General features: G+C 37.8%; 1 protein-coding gene and 1 long non-coding RNA gene across 3 annotated transcripts in view; both read right to left on the bottom strand.

Moving 5' to 3' along the window:
- Positions 1 to 23,862, bottom strand: part of SPATA6 (spermatogenesis associated 6) — a 165,805-nt gene that overhangs the window by 76,472 nt on the left and 65,471 nt on the right. For both annotated transcript variants that reach the window (XM_040231217.1, XM_040231218.1), the window contains exons 6-7: positions 11,170 to 11,250; positions 4,319 to 4,612 (exon numbers count right to left, since the gene is read on the bottom strand). In XM_040231217.1, the coding sequence (XP_040087151.1) occupies positions 4,319 to 4,612; positions 11,170 to 11,250 (375 nt within the window). The remainder of the gene's footprint in view (positions 1 to 4,318; positions 4,613 to 11,169; positions 11,251 to 23,862) is intronic.
- Positions 6,158 to 6,745, bottom strand: LOC120856174. Its single transcript, XR_005719402.1, has 2 exons — positions 6,572 to 6,745; positions 6,158 to 6,502 (listed from the first exon to the last, which is right to left on the bottom strand). It is a non-coding gene; the product is annotated as an uncharacterized LOC120856174 (long non-coding RNA).

Here is a 23,862-nt window from a genome sequence, read left to right as displayed (position 1 = left end):
AAAAGTCTATTTTACCCCCATCATGAGATACCACTCTACACCCTTAGGATAGCTACAATAAAAATAAAACAGAAAATAACAGACATTAGTGAGAATGTGGATAAATTGGAAACATCACACATTGCTGGTGAAAACACAACAGAGCAAACTCTGGAAAACAGTTTGGCAATTCTTCAACAAGTTAAACACAGAATTACCATGTGGCAACCCACTCCAGTATTCTTGCCTAGAGAATCCCAGGGATGGGGCAGCCTGGTGGGCTGCCATCTATGGGGTTGCACAGAGTCAGACACGACTGAAGTGACCTAGTAGCAGCAGCAGTCACTCAGTTCTGTCTGACTCTTTGTGAAACCAGGTACTGTAGCCCACCAGGCTCCTCTGTCCATGGGATTTCCCAGGCAAGAATACTGGAGTGGGCTGCCATTCCCTTCTCCAAGAGATCTTCCTGACCCAGGGATTGAACTCAGGTCTCCTGCATTGCTGGCAGATTCTTTACTGTCTGAGCCACCAGGGAAGCCCATTCAGTTCAGTTCAGTTCAGTTCAGTCACTCAGTTGTGTCCGACTCTTTGCAACCCCATGAATCGCAGTACGCCAGGCCTCCCTGTCCATCACCAACTCCCGGAGTTCACTCAGACTCATGTCCATTGAGTCTGTGATGCCATCCAGCCATCTCATCCTCTGTCGTCCCCTTCTCCTGCTGCGCCCAATCCCTCCCAGCATCAGAGTCTTTTCCAATGAGTCAACTCTTCGCATGAGGTGGCCAAAGTACTGGAGTTTCAGCTTCAGCATCATTCCTTCCAAAGAAATTCCAGGGCTGATCTCCTTCAGAATGGACTGGTTGGATCTCCTGGCAGTCCAAGGGACTCTCAAGAGTCTTCTCCAACACCACAGTTCAAAAGCATCAATTCATTGGCGCTCAGCCTTCTTCACAGTCCAACTCTCACATCCATATGTGACCACAGGAAAAACCATAGCCTTGACTAGACGGACCTTAGTTGGCAAAGTAATATCTCTGCTTTTGAATATGCTTTCTAGGTTGGTCATAACTTTTCTCCCAAGGAGTAAGTGTCTTTTAATTTCATGGCTGCAGTCACCATCTGCAGTGATTTTGGAGCCCAAAAAAAATAAAGTCTGACACTGTTTCTACTGTTTCCCCATCTATTTCCCATGAAGTGATGGGACCAGAGGCCATGATCTTCGTTTTCTGAATGTTGAGCTTTAAGCCAACTTTTTCACTCTCCTCTTTCACTTTTATCAAGAGGCTTTTTAGTTCCTCTTCACTTTCTGCCATAAGGGTGGTGTCATCTGCATATCTGAGGTTATTGATATTTCTCCCAGCAATCTTGATTTCAGCTTGTTTTTCTTCCAGTCCAGTGTTTCTCATGATGTACTCTGCATAGAAGTTAAACAAGCAGGGTGACAATATACAGCCTTGATGCACTCCTTTTCCTCTTTGGAACCAGTCTGTTGTTCCATGTCCAGTTCTAACTGCTGCTTTCTGACCTGCATATAGATTTCTCAAGAGGCAGGTTAGGGAAGTCCATATGGCCCCACAATCCCACTCCTAGGTATTAAAGCAGTTGAGAATTAAAACAGATATTCAAACTAAACTTGTACATGCATGTTCACAGAAGTACTATTCACATAACTAAAAGGTGAAAACTCAAATGTCCATCAGCAGATTAATGGATACACAAAATGTACACTGAATTATTCAGTCATAAAAAGAATCAAGTACTGATACATGCTACAACACAAATGAAACTTGAAAGCACTGTATAAATGTACTAAATGAAAAAAGACAAAAAGGCAAACAGTGTATGTTTCTATTTATATGAAATGGCAGAATAAAAATATTTATTATGTATATTTTATCATAATAGAAAAAATACTAACTTCTACATAAATGAAAAAAAAGCAAAGAATGTAGCTTAACTCTTATAGAATGGTTGTGCTAGTTTGTTTGGGAGCATACTAGTTTCTGGAAACTTCTTCATTCTTTAAGATTACTTTTTATACAGTACCTATAGAACTAGAATGTCTAAGAGTATTACATTTTGTATACTCATATATCAAATTAAAATTTTGCTTGGTTACCAATTTTGTTAAGTGCTTTGAAAATCTTGAATGGACTCTTGCCTTGAAAATCTTGAATGGACTCTTGCCTTGAAAATCTTGAATGGACTCTTGCCTGGAAAATCCCATGGATGGAAGAGCCTGGTAGGCTGTAGTCCACAGGGTCACTAAGAGTCAGACACGACTGAGCGACTTCAATTTCACTTCTCACTTTCATGCAGTGGAGAAGGAAATGGTAACCCACTCCAGTGTTCTTGCCTGGAGAATCCCAGGGACGGGGGAGCCTGATGGGCTACCGTCTATGGGGTCGCACAGAGTCAGACATGACTGAAGCGACTTAGCAGCAGCAGCATGGAGGTGGGAGGCATATGTTTATAAACACAGTTGGAAAAATCTAGTCCTTTACAGTCACTGTAAGTAATTTTGTAGCTATAATCTTAGAAGCATATATTTCTTCCCGTTCATTGGAAAGTTGAAAGGGAAATTATTTAAATAAAAATGTCAAAATTTATCCCAAGAATTAATAAAATTATTCTAAGTAGTGACATGAAAATAATACTGAACATTTTAAGAGCAGTTATTTCCCTAAGCAATTTTTATGTGGCTAATGCTCAAAATATTCCTAGTTGTCTTTGTACATAGGTATTTTAATTAAAGTGCTAATACTCCTTCAGGTTAGAATTTAGCATGTCCTTTCTTTTCAATTTAATTTGCAATTGTGGGCAAACAAAATTAAAGGCATTCTGAAACTGCCATCAAACAAGCAAGTAAACATATCTGGATATTGTTCAAACAATAAAAAACAGTGACCAGAACCTATAAACAAGTGCTATAAATAACACAAGTGCAATTACAATGATCTCAATAAAATGTAACCATTTAAAAGTTACCATAACTATTAAAAATTTTCTTTTTTACAATAAAAATCTATTACTTTAGGCTAAAATAATAAAAGATTCATAGTCAAAATAAGAAAATGGAATGAAATACTGATTAAAGTACATCTAAATTTTTTTTAAATGGTATTACCAATGTTAAAAAAGCTATTAGACCATCAAAGGAACATGTTTACTTGTTTGCATTTACATTCACATTTTAAAATTTGGGAAAATGCACTGGAAACATTAAAGTCAGAAAGTATTTTAGAGATACCTCAAAAAGTTGTTTTGCTTCTACAGGCACTTAAATCTTCAAGTTTATTATTACATAAAGCAATTTTTTGTTACTGAAATGCCTTTAAGGTAAAATATTTTTATAAAAATTAAAGAAATTATGAAGATTCTGAGGAAGATTTCTATTAAGTATTATTTAGTTCAGTTCAATTGCTCAGTCGTGTCCGACTCTTTGAGACCCCATGAATCGCAGCACGCCAGGACTCCCTGTCCATCACCAACTCCTGGAGTTCACCCAAACTCATGTGCATGAGTCAGTGATGCCATCCAGCCATCTCATCCTCTGTCGTCCCCTTCTCCTCCTGCCCCAATTCCTCCCAGCAACAAGGTCTTTTCCAATGAGTCAACTCTTCGCATGAGGTGGCCAAAGTATTGGAATTTCATCCTCAGCATCAGTCCTTCCAATGAACACCCAGGACTGGTCTCCTTTAGGATGGACTATAGACCCTTAAAAATTAGCCAAAATCTTTTTGACTATCATATGGATACAAGCTTTAAACACAAAACACATCAAAACAGGCTTCTATACAGAAAGATTATAAACTCTATTACCCTTGAAGTTAAGTCTTCTCTTTCAAAGGCCTTTCCATTACTATCAAATGATGATTTGCTTCAAAGTCCATTATGTAAGGTTTACCCAAGGGACATAATTACAAGGGAAACTTTTCCATTACAATTTTTTAAAGGGCTGGGGGTGGGTGTCCTCCTTTTCAAAAAGAAAACTAGTTCCTTTTTAAAAATCTTACTCTGCCATTTTAGTACTAATGTCAATTATATATCAGTTCAATTTGTAAAGTTATTACACTGTCCACTTATAAGAGGAAAGGAAATGGCTACTTAGAGGACTTATGGGATTCATAATGGAGCTTGATCTCTGTCAGGTTTAAAGGCTACAAAAGAATGTTCTTTTATTAAGTTAATTTTCCATTTTAGATTGCTAGGCTAACATACAGTTCAGGAAGAAAAATTATTCATATAAGCTAGAAGTTGAAAGAAGTTTGAGAGTAATATTTTAGTGGAATTACAGATTAGATCAGTTTCAAATGGAAATGTTTCAAAGAGCACATACATGTCTAATCACAAATGGAGGTTTATCTGTTTCTTTTTTGAATTCATAAGGGCCGAGATTTAAATGGGCCAGCCGCCGCCTGGTGTCTTCCGATAGCTCACACATGCGTCTTTTTGTGTAAGGAGATGGAGAGTGTGATTTTGAAGAAATTGTAGGCTGTTCGTAGTTTTTTGCATTTATGCAATACTTATTTCTCTCAGGTGACTTGGATTTTTTCTTTTGTGACCTCGATGTTTTGTTTTGCAGTCTGCCGTGTGGTTTTTCAACTGGAGCCGTATGGTAAGCAAATTTATCCTAAAGATAAAAAATAAAAATTAGTTTGGCCAGGAGAATATACTTAATACATATTATGACCCCTGGGTAAACCATATATATATATAACCACAGGTAGAAAAAACTTTAAAAAGTAATTTAAGGTACATATAATCTATCAAAACCAACTAGATCAGTCTCTCTTATTTGTGCAGATGTTGGGGGAAGTCAAATCCACATCCTGCCAAATAACTCTGTCTAGTAATAAGTAAAATACACTATACCACACTTCTTCTTAAGTATAATAAGTACTTTACAAAAGTTAAAGCCCAATATTTAATCATTTGAAAAATATAAGAAAAAATTAAAAAGTTATTTTTCAATATACTAAAGATTAATGTAAATGTTGGTTTATCATTTGTAACTATGTATTCAAATTATTGGCTATATAATTTAAGAGGGTAAGTTTAATAATCTTACAAATACACATCTAATTAGTTGATTATAAAATCTTAATGGAGAAAACTATATATGTTTCATTCATACTATTATAATTACATACACTTGTACAATATGAAAATCTGAAGTAAAGCTTTTACATATTTTCATTGAACATATTTGAATTACACAAAGTGATTAGAATTTTAATATCTCTTCCAAACTTTAAAATTCAATGGCAGATAACTATAACATCTTAATTCTGAACTTTCATAAAAGTAAAAGTGTCCAAAAGACATATTACAAATTTTAATAACTAGTACTCTATCTTCTAATAATATTGGCTAATAGTGTAAAATTTTAAAAACAAACATGATATTTCTAAAATTTTTGAGTTATTAGGATATTTTATTCAAATAAAAATTATTCTGCCTTACAAAAGCTGGATCACAAATAAACAATGTTAAGACCATTGCAAGCATTATCTAGATTTATAAGCTTTCCAATAATAGAGAAAACAGACGGTTAAGAATCCGTGAATGTCCTCCTAACTTTATAACTTTAAAAAACCACCTAATCTACCTCTCCCCTTTTCTACCTTCTCAGTCTCCCTCCCTACCTGCTAAGGGTATCTATTTCAGAGTAAATAAAATACAAACATAAAATAGAAGTCATGCATTTTTTAAAGCAGATAAACAGAAAATAGGAAAACAAGAAAACATTTCCTGATTAGGAAAAAAGTTAAGTCCACAAGTTTCATACAGACCAGCAGCATCAGATTATTTCATCATCTTTCTTTCTTCTCTAGCTCTTGTTAATGCTCCTGGACGTTCTCCCACCTTGTTCAATGACTTCAACAAGTCATTCAGAATTTTCATCCCAATTCATGCATCTTTATGACATCACACTGACTCAAAGCAGCAGCAATGTTAGCATATGAACCTTTGAGGTTTAATAACATGTTCAAGCAATGAATCTTTCCAAGACCTTGGACTTAGACTTTCTACTGCTGAGCTTTAACTATTTCATTCTACTTCATCTTAGATTTCATCATTATTCAGATCCACTGCACCCTAAACTCTGAAAGTCTCTTGTTGACCAAACCTCCTTTTCCTCAACCTACTCCTTTTATTTTCACTGAATCTGTTACTTGCCCTCCTCTCCTCCTCGGCCCCTAGATCTCTTTCCCTTAGATCCTCATACATTTTTAGTATCTCTTACTTTCAGATCCAGATGAATCCATCATTACCTATTTCAGCAATGCTGTAAAGTTCCTTCTTACCCACTTCTGTTTATACCAAACCGAAACTAACTAGAACTTTCTTCTTCATTACACTTTTTGAATGCTGAATATCATACAGAAAGTGAGGTATATCTGTGCTGTATCTACCACAGAATTCATGCTTTCTAACCTAATCAATCCTTAATGTATCCTATTAATGTCCAACAAAACTTAAAATAGTGGCTGTTTTTATACTGTTTTATACAAAATGGCTCCCTCCATCAGCCACCAGGCAACAGCAATTGTAACAAAAGACTTGAAGAGTGCTTGTCTTCTTTTACTCCAGAAAAACTTTCCTGCCACATGTGAAGGAGCTGAAATTTGCCTGCTACATGGGGACAGTCTATGGCCATCACCCCAGCTGACATAAAGCCAAATACCAGGAATGTAAAGTCCCTCTCAGACCAAGACGTCATCCAGGTGCCAAACATTTAGGTGAAGCCATCCTAGGCCACTCAGCCCAAGCCTAGCCAGCCCAAACCAAAAGAACTGCACAGCCGAGCCACACAACAGTGAGGAACATCTTATTTTAAGTTATTAACTTAGTTACACAGGAAACCTGATACAGATTATCAGACATACTAATAAAGTTACTTTATTAACATGTAATATTTACTTACTACTAATGATAAATTCTAATCTGTGGTAAGTAGAAAATGATTTATTCCAGAAAATCCCAATAATATACCTTATTATTATCAGTGCATTCAATTGGTGACATCAAATGTGATTTATGAAACTTGAAAAAAAAAAATGTTCCCAAAGGAATAAAGATCATTATAAATATTTATAAACCTAAATTATCATATGAAGTTTATTTTACTCACTCTTAAAAATTAAAATGGTTTGTCTTATTTTAAACTGTATTTAAAGCTGAAAATGCTGTTTTATAGCCATTAAAAATTTAATTGTAACTAATACTTACTTGGGAAAAAAGTGGATTTAGCATGTTCTCAAACAATATCACATAAAATTAAAATTCTGCCTGTTACCATCCACAATTTTAATGTAAAAATGTACACTCTTTTGTACCTGTTAGACAATATATTCTAATATCTCATCTATGTCTTCTTCATCTCAATTAAAACCATAACCTCAGCAACAGTCACAAAATTTATTAATTATATGTTACATGCCAGGCACATATATTCTCAAATCTTTAAATCAGTCTTATGAGGAACTTGAAACCAAATCTGTATGATTTTCAAGAATATTTTCTTAAACACTAACATCAACAACCAGTTTCTCACATTTCTGTTCCACAAAGAACAAATGACAAACACTGAAACAGCAAGTGAGCCAAAAGCTTACAGAGGAAAATGCTAGTCCAGTGAAACTACTAGTGGGATGACAGTTCTGCATTTAGTAAGGAGTCTTCCACCAAGCTGTGCATTTGGAATGTACACACTCTTCTGTGTGTATGCTACACTCCTGACCAAAAAAGAGAACTTTCTACCCATCCAGCAGAAGCAAATACCCCAGCATGGAAAGGAAACTTGTTATGATCAGGGACAGAACTTATGACAATTTATAAATGGGCACAAAGCATATCACCAAACAAGTCAGTAAGCCAGCTCTACATTTGGCAAGCAAGTCATCAGACCTCTAACAGCAGTATTTCATCTTGCATTTAAAAGACAAATAATTAGGCTAAACTCCGAGACAGTAAATGTCTTGCTAAACAAAGTAAAAAAGATCCCCTTGATAATCTTATAACTATATTTTACCTTTCTTAGCTTGTTGTCACCCTGAGAAAATTTACTCTTAAACTGTTAATGTAGGAAATTAACATTCTACTTATTCCACCATAGGTCCAGTCCTGCCCTGTTTGGGCCCAGTAGGCTTTATATAGTCCTGGCTCATCGTCACAGGCTGCCCATTGTTACCTGGTCATAAGGCAGCCACATATGGATGGGTAATGCCTGGACATTGTTAGATCATCTGCAGACAGGGTAGCAAGATGAGCCTGGTGACTCAGCAGAAAGTTGGACCAAAATGGAGTATTAGATCCAGATATCTGAGTTTGCTGAAGACAGTTTTTACAAACATAGAAGGTACTTAAACTGAAATAGCCAAGCTTCTTTTGATTTGATAGCATTAGAACAGCCACCAAACTAGAGCAACAGTCCCTTAAGGAATCAGAAACACTCAAGAAGCTATACCTACTAAATACCTATAACCCAGTCTGAGTACCTTGGTCCCATTTGTTAAAAAGGGAACTTTTTAGCAAATCCTTTGAACTTTAAGGACTTCCCTGGTGGCTCAGATGGCAAATTGTCTGTCTACAATGCGAGAGACCTGGGTTCGATCCCTGGGTTGGGAAGATTCCCTGAAGAAGGAAATGGCAACCCATTCCAGTACTCTTCCCTTGAAAATCCCATGGACGGAGGAGCTTGGTGCAGGCTACTGTCCATGGGGTCGCAAAGAGTCGGGCACGACTGAGCGACTTCACTTTCACTTTCTTTGAACTTTAAGTTCTTTAAGATTTATAGAGGCCTCCAAACTGGTTCTCTGTGGGACTTCTTGATCCCAACATATTTCTGGCAGTTTAATTTCTTTCCATTAAAAAAAAAAAAAAACACCATGAAGTAAGTAAATGTACCATCTACCAACTGTAACAAGCTTTTCACATTCACACTTATTAACATGTAACCAACATGCTAAATACCTATGATAACTGCCTTAAAGATCCAAATATAATCCCTTACGATTATACAGTGGAAGTGAGAAAAAGATTTGTAAGGGACTAGATCTGCTAGACAGAGTGCCTGATGAACTATGGATGGAGGTTCACGACATTGTACAGGAGACAGGGATCAAGACCATCCCCAAGAAAAAGAAATGCAAAAAAGCAAAAGCAAAATGGCTGTCTGAGGAGGCCTTACACATAGCTGTGAAAAGAAGAGAAGCGAAAAGCCAAGGAGAAAAGGAAAGATATACCCATTTGAATGCAGAGTTTCAAAGAATAGCAAGGAGAGATAAGAAAGCCTTCCTCAGTGATCAATGCAAAGAAACAGAGGAAAACAACAGAATGGGAAAGACTAGAGATCTCTTCAAGAAACTTAGAGATACCAGAGAACATTTCATGCAAAGATGGGCTCAATAAAGGACAGAAATGGTATGGACCTAACAGAAGCAGAAGATATTAAGAAGAGGTGGCAAGAATACACAGAAGAACTATACAAAAAAGATCTTCAAGAGCCAGATACACGATGGTGTGATCACTCACCTAGAGCAAGACATCCTGAATGTGAAGTCAAGAGGGCCTTAGGAAGCATCACTATGAACAAAGCTAGTAAAGGTGATGGAATTCCAGTTGAGCTATTTCAAATCCTAAAAGATGATGCTATAAAAGTGCTGCACTCAATGTCAGCAAATTTGGAAAACTCAGCAGTGGCCACGGGACTGGAAAAGGTCAGTTTTCATGCCAATCCCAAAGAAAGGCAATGCCAAAGAATGGCAATGCCAAAGAATGCTCAAACTACTGCACAATTGCACTCATCTCACACACTAGCAAAGTAATGCTCAAAATTCTCCAAGCCAGGCTTCAGCAGTATGTGAACCATAAACTTCCAGATGTTCAAGCTGGTTTTAGAAAAGGCAGAGAAACCAGAGTTCAAATTGCCAACATCCACTGGATCATTGAAAAAGTAAGAGAGTTCCATAAAAACATCTATTGACTATGCCAAAGACTTTGACTGTGTGGATCATAATACACTGTGGAAAATTCTGAAAGAGATGGGGATACCAGACCACCTGACCTGCCTCTTGAGAAATCTGAATGCAGGACAAAAAGCAACAGTTAGAACTGAACATGGAACAGACTGGTTCCAAATAGGAAAAGGAGTATGTCAAGGCTGTATATTGTCACCATGCTTATTTAGCTTATATGCAGAGTACATCATGAGAAATGCTGGGCTGGATGAAGCACAAGCTGGAATCAAGATTGCCGGGAGAAACAGCAATAACCTCAGTTATGCAGATGACATCATTCTTACGGCAAAAAGCGAAGAACTAAAGAGCCTCTTGACGAATGAGAAAAAGGAGAGTGAAAAAGTTGGCTTAAAGCTCATAATTCAGAAAACTAAGATCATGGCATCTGGTCCCATCACTTCACGCCAAATAGATGGGGAAACAGTGGAAACAGTGACTGACTTCATTTTGAGGGGCTCCAAAGTCACTGCAGATGGTGATTGCAGCTATGAAATTCAAAGATGCTTACTCCTTGGAAAGAAAGTTATGACCAACCTAGATAGCATATTAAAAAGCAGAGATACTACCTTAGCAACATAGGTCTGTCTCGCCAAGGCTATGGTTTTTCCAGTAGTCATGTATGGATGTGAGAGCTGGACTGTAAAGAAAGCTGAACACTGAAAAATTGATGCTTTTGAACTGAGGTGTTGGAGAAGATTCTTGAGAGTCCCTTCAACTGCAAGGAGATCCAACCAATCCATCCTAAAGGAAATCAGTCCTGAATATTCATTGGAAGGACTGATGTTGAAGCTGAAACTCCAATACTTTGGCCACCTGAGATGAAGAGCTGACTCATTTGAAAAGACCCTGATGCTGGGGAAGAGTGAAGGCAGAAGAAGGGGTCGACAGAGGATGAGATGGTTGGATGGCCTCACCGACACAAAGGAGATGAGTTTGAGTAGACTCCGGGAGCTGGTGATGGACAGGGAGGCCTGGCGTGCTGTGGTCCATGGGTTCACGAAGAGTCGGACACGACTGAGTTACTGAACTGAACTAACTGAACTGAAAGATCCAAAAAATGTGGAATCAACTGCAGCCAAAATAAAAAAAATAGCACTTGCCACATGCCCAATAAATATGAACTAATACATTAAATCATTAAATACTTTAATTAAATTATTTTAACCTGAGTGCGGCACTTCCTTGAACTTATCAGACATTCAGTAATCACTGAGGTTGTAGAAAATTCCAGCTTTGGAGCAATTCCCTGAAGAGGAAAGACAGGGTATTATTAGACATTTTAACTTTTAAAAAGATAATTATTACTGATGAAAATACAACCTACAGTAACAAACATTTATCAAGGTTCAGCTGCTTTATTTGTTAGTTTGGACTTCTTATTAAGGATAAAGATAACAAACTAATGTTAAATGTTATCAAGAAACAGTTTCACTGCTGATGATTCACTTACAAGTGATTATATTGCTTTTATGGAGAAATTAAGAAATTTTTCATTTTCAAGTTATTTCCCTATAAAAAATTTTAAAGATTGTTAATAATAATATTAAAGTTCTAAATATGTGAAAATACTTAATGGATTCCAACTCTTTTTACTCTTACAAATTGAGACATACATAACTACACAATCAAGAAATACTTTCATACTCTCTAGACGTTAAAAAATATTCATAGCTCCTGGGTATATAGTTCTTGAATATAGAAGACAGATAAGTCTCTTCCAATTCTTCCAACAGTTTTTCCCATAATGAAGCTTAAATCCAGATTTATGAATGAAATGAATCTGGTTTGTATTTCTTGCAACATTTCAATCATCAGCTTAAACACTGTTTTGAGATATGTAGAGAAAAATGGTAAAATTCAAAGCAACAGTCACAAAGTACCTGAGAAAATGTCTGGAAGCAGACAAATGACAGGCACACAAATTACAGTTCATCAAAACACCAAAGATACAGTGTTGTCTGTGCCCAGGGCTGCTTAAAGTCAAACATTTTACCCTGTCTTTGACTTACTAATTTTAAAGTTTCAAACACTATACACTAGAAAAAAAGTTAAATATGAGCTACCTATGAATTAAGTGGATGACTTTTTCAGCAAACATACTTTTATTGATGATATGTACTATGCTTATTTATTAGTTATCTATTGTTGCAAAGCATGTAACTTAGCAGTTTAAAACATCATTACACATTTATTGTCTCACATAGTTTCTAAGGGTCAGGAATCTGGAAAAGGCTGAACTAGGTGATTCTGGCTTGAAATCTCTCCTGAGACTTCAGTCAAGATGTTGTTTGGGCTGTAGTTATCTGAAGGCTTCTCTGAGGATTTGCTCCCTAAGATTCACACAGCTGCTGACTGGAGGACTTACTTCTTTTCCATCTTTTAAAAAAGAGGACGCGGCTCCTTATCATACAAACCTCTCCACAGGACTTCTTGAATGTCCTCATGATTTGGAAACTAGTTCTCCCAAAGAAAAGCAAGGAAGAAGACACAATTCTTTTTATGGTTTAGTCTTATAAGTCTAACACTGTCACTTCTGTCACTTTCTATTCATTAGAGCTCCTAAGTACAATCCACATTCTAGAACAAAAGAAACAGACTACATTTCTAACAGAAGGGCATCAAAAAGTGGGGGGGCATGTTTTTAGACAATCACAATTCACTCTTTGATCATAAATTACTTAGATTTCTCTCATGTGCAAAATAAATGCATGCCCTACTGAAGGAAATAGAAAGAAAGGGTAAGGAAAAAGTTTCATCCTTTAAAACACCAGCTTGAAATCCAGGATGTTGACATCTAAATCAAACCATTATTTAGCTGTCTCTGGTATGGTTCTTTAAGTACAGTTCCAAGAATATAGTTCCTCACAGTTAGAATATGTATGAACTAATAAAGAAACAAGTTATGTGCCCCACATATAATCAAGGTACGTATGTAGCCGACAGAGGATAATCACTATAGAATACAAGAGGCAAACAGGAATCACTTTGTTATTATTCTTGTTCAGTGGCTAAGACATGTCTGACTCCTTACGACCCCATGGACTGCAGCACACCAGGCTTCCCTGTCCTTTACCATCTCCCGGAGTTTGCTCAAACTCATGTCCATTGAGTGAGTGATGTCATCCAACCATCTCATCCTCTGTCACCCCCTTCTCCTACTTCCTTCAATTCTTCCCAGCATCAGGGTCTTTTCCAATGAGTAGGCTCTTTGCATTAGGTGGCCAAATGATTGGAGCTTCAGCTTCAGCATCGGTCCTTCCAAAGAATATTCAGGGTTATTTTCCTTTAGGATTGACTGGTTTGATCTCCTTGCAGTCCAAGGGACTCTCAAGAAGTCTTCTTCAGCACCACAGTTCTAAAGCATTAATTCTTTGACACTCAGTCTTCTTTATGGTCCAACTCTCACATCCATACATGACTACTGGAAAAACCATACCTTTGACTATACAGACCTATATGCAAAGTAATGTCTCTGCTTTTTAATATGCTGTCTAGGTTTGTCATAGCTTTCTTTCCAAGGAGCAAGTGGTTTTTAATTTCGTGGATACAGTTACCAACCCAGTGATTTTGGAGCCCAATAAAAGAAAATCTGTTACTGTTTCCACTTTTTCCCCTTCAATTTGCCATGAAGTGACTGGTCCAGATGCCATGATCTTTGTTTTTTGAATGCTGAATTTCAAGGCAGCTTTTTCACTCTCCTCTTTCACCCTCATCAAGTGGTTCTTTAGTTCCTCCTCACTTTCTGCCAGTTGAGTGGTATCATCTGCATATCTGAAAGTGCTGATATTTCTCCTGACAATCTTGATTCCAGTTTGCGATTCATCCAAACTGGCATTTCACATGATGTACTCTGTATATAAGTTAAATAAGGAGAGTGACAATACACTGCCTTATCATACTCCTTTCCCAATTTTGAACCAGTCCATTGTTTCATGTCTGATTCTAACTGTTGCTTCTTGACTCACGTACAGGTTTCTCAGGAGATAGGTAAGGTAGTCTGGTACTCACATCTCTTGAAGAATTTTCCAGTTTGTTATGATCCACATAGGTAAAGGCTTTAGTGTAGTCAAGGAAGCAGAAGTAGTTGTTTTTATGGAACTCCCTTGCTTTTTCCATGATCCAACAAGTGTTGTCAATTTGGTCTCTGGTTCCTCTGCCTCTTCCAAAACCAACTTGTACATCTGGAAGTTCTCAATTATTGTACTGCTGAAGCCTAGCTTGAAGGATTTTGAGCATAACCTTGTTAGCAAGTGAAGTGAGCCCAACTGTATAGTAGTTTGAACGTTCTTTGGCATTTCCCTTCTTTGGGATTGAAACGAAAATTGACCTTTTCTAGTCCTGTGGCCATTGCTGAAGTGGCCATATTGAGCGTAGCTGACATACTGAGTGCTGACATATTGTGTTCAGCACTTTAACAGCATCACATTGTCTTTTAGGATTTGAGATAGCTCAGCTGGAATTCCATCACCTCTAATAGCTCTGTTTATAATAATTCTTCCTAAGGCCCACTTGACCTCGCACTTTATGACATCTGGCTCTAGGTGAGTGATCACAACATCATGGTTTTCTCGGTCATTAAGATTTTTGTGTGTAGTTCTTCTGTGTATTCTTGCTACTTCTTTTGATCTCTTCTGCTTCTGATAGACTGTTATCATTTGTGTCCTTTATCATGCCCATTCTTGCATGGAATTTTCCCTTGGTATCTCCAGTTTTCTTGAAGAGACCTTTAGTCTTTCCCATTCTATTGTTTCCCTCTATTTCTTTGCTTTGTTCATTTAAGAAGGCATTCTCATCTCTTCCTGCTAGTCTCGGACTTTGCATTCAGTTGAGAATACCTTTCCCTTTGTTTGCTTCTCTTCTTTCCTCAATTATTTATAAAGCCTCCTCAGACAACCACTTTGCCTTCTTGCACTCCTTTTTCTTTGGGATGGTTTTGGTCACTGCCTCCTGTACAATGTTACAAACCTCTGTCCATAGTTCTTCAGACACTCTGTCTATCAGATCTAGTCCCTTGAATCTATTCATCACCTCACTGTATAATCATAAACTATTTGACTTAGGTCCTACCTTAATGGCCTAGTGGTTTCCCCTACTTTCTTCATGTTACCAGTAGGGAGAAGGAAGGGGGAATATAGAGACAGGGGACAGAGAAGTAAAACTACTAGGCATAAGCCAGCTTCAAGTATGTATTGCACAACACAGGGAAAATACCCAATATTTTACAATAACTGTAAGTGGAAAGCAACCTTTAAAAATGTGATAAAATTCAACATCCTTTTATAATATATACACTCTAGAAAGTGGGCACAGAGGAAACATACTTCAACATAATAAAGGCCATATATGAGAAAGCCACAGCTAACACCATTTAATGGTGAAAAGATGAAAGGCAATGAGGACACCCACTCTCACCACTTTTCTTCAATGTAGTTTTGGAAGTGCTAGCCACAGCTATCAAGAGAAGAAAAACAAATAAAATGAATCCATGTTGCAAAGAAGAAGTAAAACTAACTATTTGCATATAACACGATATTATACATAGAAAATCCTAAAGACACCACCAGAAAACTACTACTGCTCATCAATGAATTCAGTAAAGTTGCAAGATACTAAATTAACATATAAAAATCAGTTGCATTTCTATACACTAACAATGAGCTATTAGAAAGAGAAATTAAGGGACCAATCTCATTTATCATGACATCAAAATGAATAAAACACTTAGGAATAAAACCTACCTAAGGTGGCAAAAGATCTGTACTCCAAAAATTATAAGACACAAATTGGAGACAACACAAACAAATGAAAATGCGTGCCATGTTCTTGGATTGGAAGAATCAATATTGTTAAAATGACCATACTACCAAGGCAATCTACAGATTCAATGCAATCCCTATCAAATCACCAATAGCATTTTTCACAGAACTAGAACGAATAATTTTAAAATTTGTATTTAAACACAAAAGACCCCAAATAGCAAAAACAATATTGATAAAGAAGAATGAAGTTGGAGGAATCATGATCTCTAACTTGAGACTATACTACAAAGCTATAGTCATCAATATAGTATGAAACTGGTATAAAAACAGACACACAGATCAAGGGAACAGGTTGGAAAGCCCAGAAATAAACCCAGACACTCAAGGTCAATTAATCTACAACAAAGGAGGCAAGGATATATAGTGGGGAAAAGATAGTCTCTTTAATAAGTGGTGCTGGGAAAACTGGATGGCTACATGTAAAGGAATGTAATCAGAACACTCTAACACCATATACAAGAATAAACTCAAAATGTATTAAAAACCTAAATATAAGACCAAATACCATAAAACTCCTAGAAGAAAACATAGGCAGAACACTCTGACATAAATTGCAGCAATACTTTTTTTGGAATCAATCTTCTCTAATAATGGAAATAAAGGCAAAAATAAACAAATGGGACCCAATTAAACTCAAAAGCTTTTGCATAGCAACAGAAATCGTAAACAAAATGAAAAAACAATGTACAGAAGGGGAGAAAGTATTTGTAACGGGATCAACAAGGGCTCATACAATTCAACACACACACATAAAACAAATAGCAGAAGACCTAGAAAGACCTTAGTGGCCATCTGTATGTTCATTTTTAGATTTATTTACAACAAGCTCATGAAAAGATGCTCAACATCACTAATTATTAGAGAAATACAAATCAAAACTACAGTGAGGCAATACTTCACACCAGTCAGAATGGCCATTATCAAAAATTCTACAAATAATAAATGCTGGAGAGGGTGTGGAGAAAAAATAATCTTCCTACACTGTTGGTGGCAATATAAATTGCAACCACTCTGGAGAATAGTATAGAGGTTTCTTAAAAACCAAAATTGGAGTTACCATATGATCCAGCATTCCTACTCTTGGGCACGTATCTGGAAAAGATGAAATTTCTAATTCAAAAAGACACATGCACACCAATGTTCATGGCAGCAGTATTTACAACAGAAAAAACATGGAAGCAACCTAAATGTCCATCGACAGATTAATCAATAAAGAAGATGCGGCATATATACAATGGAATACTACTCAGCCACTAAAAAGAATGAGATAATAGCCATCTGCAGCAAAATGGATGGGCCTAGAGATTTTCATACTAAGTGACATAAGTCAGAGAAAGACAAGCATTATAGATTACATATATGTAGAATCTAATAAATGATGCAAGTGAACTTGTTTAAAAAACAGAAATAGACTCAGAGATACAGAGAACAAACATGGTCACAAAGTGGAAATGGGGAGACTAAAAAATCAGGAGTGTGGGATTAATTATATGGTGGCTTCCCTGGTGGCTCAGAGGTTAAAGCGTCTGCCTGCAATGCGGGAGACCACATATTACTATGTATGTAATTAACAACAAGGGAACTATATTCAATATCTAGTAATAACCTATAATGGCAAAGAATTTGAAACGTGTGTGTGTGTGTGTATACACACACACACACACATACATGGGCTCTCCAGGTGGTTCAGTGGTACAGAATCTGCCTGTAATACAAAGACTGGAGTTACATCCTTAGGTTGGGAAGATCCTCTGGAGCAGGGCATAGCAACCCATTCCAGTATTTTTGGCTGGAAAATCCCATGGACGGCGGAGCCTGGCAAGATATAGTTCATAGGTTTGCAAAGAGTCAGACACTACTGAAGCAACTTAGCATGCATGCACGCACATAGACACATATATACATATACAGAGAAATAGATAACTAAATCACTTTGCTGTATACCTGAAACTAACAGAACACTGCAAATCATCTTTACTTCAATTTTTTAATTATATAAAAATTTTAATTAAAAAATTTAAAAATAAAATACAAAAAATAAAGTAGAATAAAACCTGCTTCATTAACTTATTTTCTGAGGCAACAGCTTGGATATTTGGAGATTTTAATAAAGGATTTTATAGTTATAACCTTGGTTTTACCATCAGACCATAATTTCCTGAAAGTGCCCTAGAATGATTTTGGCTTATAAGTCATTCCTTAATTTCAGCATTACTTGCCATGGGGGAAGGCTGAGAACCCTTAAAAACAGTAAGTTCTACCTCCTTTTTATATTATTAACAGCATTTCCTTTTGCTTTTCTCTCTCCTCTCACATTTTCTATAAGCAGCAGTAAGAAAACAGACAGCCTCTCTAAACCCTGTCAGAAAGTCTCCTTAAAAAGACCACCCGTTTCATCAGTTATTTTTAATATCCTACATGGTTGCTAAACTTTACACCATTATACAACAAGGGTTCCTTCTTCCACTAATTTCCAATAACATTTACCTCATTTTCCTGCAAACATTCATTTGATAGTTTCTTCAAGGCTCTTCAAGCTCTCATCTACACTCTAAGAAAGCTGTTCCAGCTTCTGCTCTCTTCAGAGAGGTGCCTGAATGTCCTCAAACATGGCAACTGGCTTCCCCAGGAGTGAGTAATATAAGAGTAAGAGCAAAGAGGAAGCCACAGAGCATTTAATGACCTGGTCTCAAAAGTCTAACACTGTCACTTCACCGCATTGTATCTGTTAGAATCACTAAGCAGAGTCCATACTTAAGAGCAGCAGAGTTGGCTCTGCGTTTGGAAGAGAGGACTGTCAAACCATTTGAGCACATATTTTACAACTACCACAGCCTGGACTGTTACTTATCACTTTACCCCTCCCCATATCACTGGTCATACAGTAAATACTTGGTGTTTTAGCCATTAATTAGATCTTTCAAGACCCATATGTATCAGTTCAGATTTTAGGGAAACAAAATTACTAGGATATACACAGAGATGGTGGAGAAGGCAATGGCATCCCACTCCAGTACTCTTGCCTGGAAAATCCCATGAACAGGGAAGCCTGGTAGGCTGCAGTCCATGGGGTCGCGAAGAGTCGGACACGACTGAGCGACTTCCCTTTCACTTTTCACTTTCATGCATTGGAGAAGGAAATGGCAACCCACTCCCGTGTTCTAGCCTGGAGAATCCCAGGGACGGGGGAGCCTGGAGGGCTGCCGTCTATGGGGTCGCACGGAGTTGGACACGACTGAAGTGACTTAGCAGCACACAGAGATGGATATTTATTTTAAGGAACTGGTACATGCAATTGTGAGAATGACAAGTCCAAAATCCATAGGGAAAGCTAGCAGCCTGGAAACTCAGGCAAAGTTGATACTGTAGTCTTGAGTGTGAAATCTCTAAGCAAACCAGAAGGCTGGAAACTCAGGATTTCTATATTACAGTCTTGAGGCAGAATTTCTTACTCTTTGGGAAACTTCAGTCTTTCCTCTTTAGGTCTTCAGTTAATTGGATGAGGTCTACCTACATTATCAAGGGTAATCTCCTATACTTAAAAGTCAAGTGACTATAAATATTAGTCACATCTACAAAATACCTTTACAGTAACATCGAGACTGGTGTTTGACTAAACAATTGGGCACTACAACCTAACCAAAATAAATATAATCATCACACATCTGAAATGTCAGTTTCCTCTATGAAGTCTACAGTTAAGATGTAATTCATTTATTCAATTCAATCAAGAGGCATATAAGTACTTTATGCAAAGAACAGTGCTAAGAGTTAAGATCAAAGACAAAGTCACAGATTCTGTTTTTATGGGGTTCACAGTGTAGAAAAGATATTAACATCACCACCACCATCCATAACAAATAGCACCTTGCTATGATCTTCTGAGCCATTACCATATCACTAATATTTATTGATCATTCTCTATGTGCCACGTTACTATAGTAACCATTTACAAGCATTCATTAATCCACCAAAAAGCATGCTATCTCCAAGGCATAGTAGTCTCAAGTTTACTCAGGCAGTCTGTAATAGTGCCAAGATTTAAGCCCAAATGTGACTTGAATTCTTGCTATAGTGACGGGTTCAGAAAGATGCCCTAAAACCCAGATAGTTTTCTATGCTAAGAATTCTGAGGAGGAGTGCATTGTATCCTGCCAGGACAACAAACTATTGATTAGAGTGTGCTGTTCACTCACATTTAAATACAATAACTGATGTGACTGAATTTATATCTGCTATTCTGCTGTTCCGTTTATAAAGGTGCCATATCTTTTTATTCTATTCTTTCTAGTGGTCTCATCAGAGTATGCATGACATAGTGGTTATCCAACAAACCTGTAAGGGTTCTACTCTACTGATTATCTGTGTGTGGGCTGGGGAAAGGCACTCAAAGATACAGCAGGTCTCTGGTTCCCTCAGCTTTCCCTGCTTGTTGGACTCCCACTGTCTCCCCCAAGCATACACAGTTTCAGTCAGCAAGGAATGAGTGGAAAGCTCGCTTCTGCCTTTTGATTGCACTCTCATTTCCAGGGCATCTCGGTCAACTTTCTGGCAGATGTGCAGCTCGCTGATTGGAACTGCAATCAGCCTAGCAAAGCTGTAGGTTTCCTCATGTGCTTCCAACTGAACAGTCCGCATTAACTGGTAAAGCCACGCTATGTGCCCCTATGATTGTGACACCAATTCCAATGTGTGGGTTTTCTAACACTGTCAAGATGTCACTGTCACAAGTCTCTGTGACACCATTTGGGGGTCCTGCAATTTAACCCAGTTCTGACTATCTGGAGACGGCATCAGATCCCATTGGTTAAGGGCTCAGTCCCACAAGACTGCTCCCATCTGACTTCGGTTGCTAATCACAAGTCTTAGGTTGCCACCCACAGGCTACAAGTAACAGGCTTCCACAACCCCTTCCACGGGTTCCATCGATTTGCTACAGCAGCTCATAGAACTCAAGAAATATTTTACTTCCTGTTTCCCAGTTTATATAAAAGGATATAATGACATGCAGATGGAAGAGATGTTTAGAGCAAAATACACAGAAGTCTCTGTGTCCTCACCCTCTGCGCCACTTTCCCAGTACCTCCAAGTGTTCACAATGTGGAAGCTCTCCAAACCCCATCATTTTGGGTATTACAATTACTTCATTACACAGGCATAGTTGATAAAATCACTGGCCGTTGGTGACTGAACTCAATCTCTAGCCCCTCTCTTCTTCAGGGATGTGGCTGAAAGTTCCAATGGGGTTGGTTTCCTTGGCATCTAGTTCCCAACCTTAGGTTCCCAACGAGCTCTCCAAAAGTCTCCCCATCAACCTAACTCTTAAACACAGGAAATTCCAAGGGTTTTATGAGTTCTGTGCTAGGAATGGGGTAAGAAGACCAAATACATGTTTCTTACTACAAATTACAATATCACTGCCCCAAAGTCATTCTGACCTCTCTGCTTGCAAAGCTGCTGACTTTTGCGCCCTGCCACGTGTTTGGTGAAGCTACAATTCCCACTGGCCATGCAAGGTATGAGAGCACCCTACGCAAGATGACCACATACTTATGCCATTTTTACCAAAACTCTACTTAGTAGAGTTATTCAAGCAAAGATACTTTTTAATTTGTCCTAATTGCTGATCACATTCCAGTGCCCTGAAACTGTTGTTTGCAACAATTTTGTCCAGTTTTATACTTGTGTGGTGAGAGTAACTGATAAACTCTTTGCACCACCATCACCAGAAGTCCAGTTTTTATACTGTTAAAAACAAGACAAGAGGCCCCAAATGGACTGGCTTACACTAAGCCCCATGTCATCAAATAGATTAAAATTAATTACAGAAATAGAATTTTAAAGCAATTCATCAGGAATAGCCTGATTAGCTAAAGGAAACAAATCTTATAACAACCAACACACTTTTTAGCCTAGTATAATTTCCTTGTTCCTATACCCTTCTGAATATAAAAGTATTTCATTTTGTGTAGCTCCTTGGAGGTTTTATCTGCTAGATTAGATGCTGCCTAAATCAAATCAATTTTTGCTAAAATAAACTAAAAATTTTTAATATGCTCCAATTTATCTTTCAATAATACATATAGATTTTTTTGCCTTAGTAATCAAACCTTTTCTGATATATGAAAAGCTAACTCAAATTCAATAAAGTAAATACCTGTTAATGGTCCATATTATGTTTATGTTGTCAAATTTAGTATAAAACAGCATTTTAAATTACTTTAAAAAAAGCTAATTTTAAAATTGGATTTTTTTTTTCCTTGCAAGTTTCTAGAAAGATCCTGCAACATTCTTTGAAGTATTTTTTGGCTAAAGGACACTGAAAATGTCTCAAAGGAGGTATATTTTAATAAATTTGCTAGTGAACTGTTAAAATTTCAACAAGCTGAAATATGCTATTTTCTAGGATAGAGTATCGGAGAAGGCAATGGCACCCCACTCCAGTACTCTTGCCTGGAAAATCCCATGGATGGAGGAGCCTGGTGGGCTGCTGTCTATGGATCAAAATCAGATGACAGAAGTGACTTAGCAGCAGCAGCAGCAGCAGAATAGAATATATCAAAACCTAGACCTAAAGGAAAAATTACTTAATTTGCCTTATTGACTCATCAGTCAGTTCAGTTCAGTTGCTCAGTTGTGTCCGACTCTTTGCGACCCCATGAATCGCAGCATGCCAGGCCTCCCTGTCCATCACCAACTCCCAGAGTTCACTCAGACTCACGTCCATCAAGTCGGTGATGCCATCCAGCCATCTCATCTTCTGTCGTGCCCTTCTCCTCCTGCCCCCAATCCCTCCCAGCATCAGAGTCTTTTCCAATGAGTCAACTCTTTGCATGAGGTGGCCAAAGTGCTGGAGTTTCAGGTTTAGCATCATTCCTTCCAAAGAAATCCCAGGGCTGATCTCCTTCAGAAGGGACTGGCTGGATCTCCTTGCAGTCCAAGGGACTCTCAAGAGTCTTCTCCAACACCACAGTTCAAAAGCATCAATTCTTTGACGCTCAGCCTTCTTCACAGTCCAACTCTCACATCCATACATGACCACAGGAAAAACCATAGCCTTGACTAGACAGACCTTAGTCGGCAAAATAATGTCTCTGCTTTTCAATATACTATCTAGGTTGATCATAACTTTTCTTCCAAGGAGTAAGTGTCTTTTAATTTCATGGCTGCAGTCACCATCTGCAGTGATTTTGAGCCCCAAAAAATAAAGTCTGACACTGTTTCCACTGTTTCCCCATCTATTTCCCATGAAGTGATGGGACCGGATGCCATGATCTTCGTTTTCTGAATGTTGAGCTTTAGGCCAATGTTTTCACTCTCCTCTTTCACTTTCATCAAGAGGCTTCTTAGTTCCTCTTCACTTTCTGCCATAAGGGTGGTGTCATCTGCATATCCGAGGTTATTGATATTTCTCCTGGCAATCTTGATACCAGCTTGTGTTTCTTCCAGTCCAGCGTTTCTCATGATGTACTCTGCATAGAAGTTAAATAAGCAGGGTGACAATATACAGCCTTGATGTACTCCTTTTCCTATTTGGAACCAGTCTGTTGTTCCATGTCCAGTTCTAACTGCTGCTTCCTGACCTGCATACAGATTTCTCAAGAGGCAGGTCAGGTGGTCTGGGATTCCCATCTCTTTCAGAAATTTCCACAGTTTATTGTGATCCACACAGTCAAAGGCTTTGGCATAGTCAAGAAAGCAGAAATAGATGTTTTTCTGGAACTCTCTTGCTTTTTCCATGATCCAGCGGATGTTGGCAATTTGATCTCTGGTTCCTCTGCCTTTTCTAAAACCAGCTTGAACATCAGGAAGTTCATGGTTCACGTATTGCTGAAGCCTGGCTTGGAGAATTTTGAGCACTACTTTACTAGCATGTGAGGTGAGTGCAATTGTGCAGTAGTTTGAGCATTCTTTTGCCTTGCCTTTCTTTGGGATTGGAATGAACACTGATCTTTTCCAGTCCTGTGGCCATTGCTGAGTTTTCCAAATTTGCTGGCATATTGAGTGCAGCACTTCCACAGCATCATCTTTCAGGATTT

The sequence above is a fragment of the Oryx dammah genome, unplaced genomic scaffold (assembly GCF_014754425.2).
Source record: "Oryx dammah isolate SB20612 unplaced genomic scaffold, SCBI_Odam_1.1 HiC_scaffold_28, whole genome shotgun sequence".
In the NCBI taxonomy this organism is placed as follows: domain Eukaryota; kingdom Metazoa; phylum Chordata; class Mammalia; order Artiodactyla; family Bovidae; genus Oryx; species Oryx dammah.
This window is presented reverse-complemented; position numbering and strand designations above follow the sequence as displayed.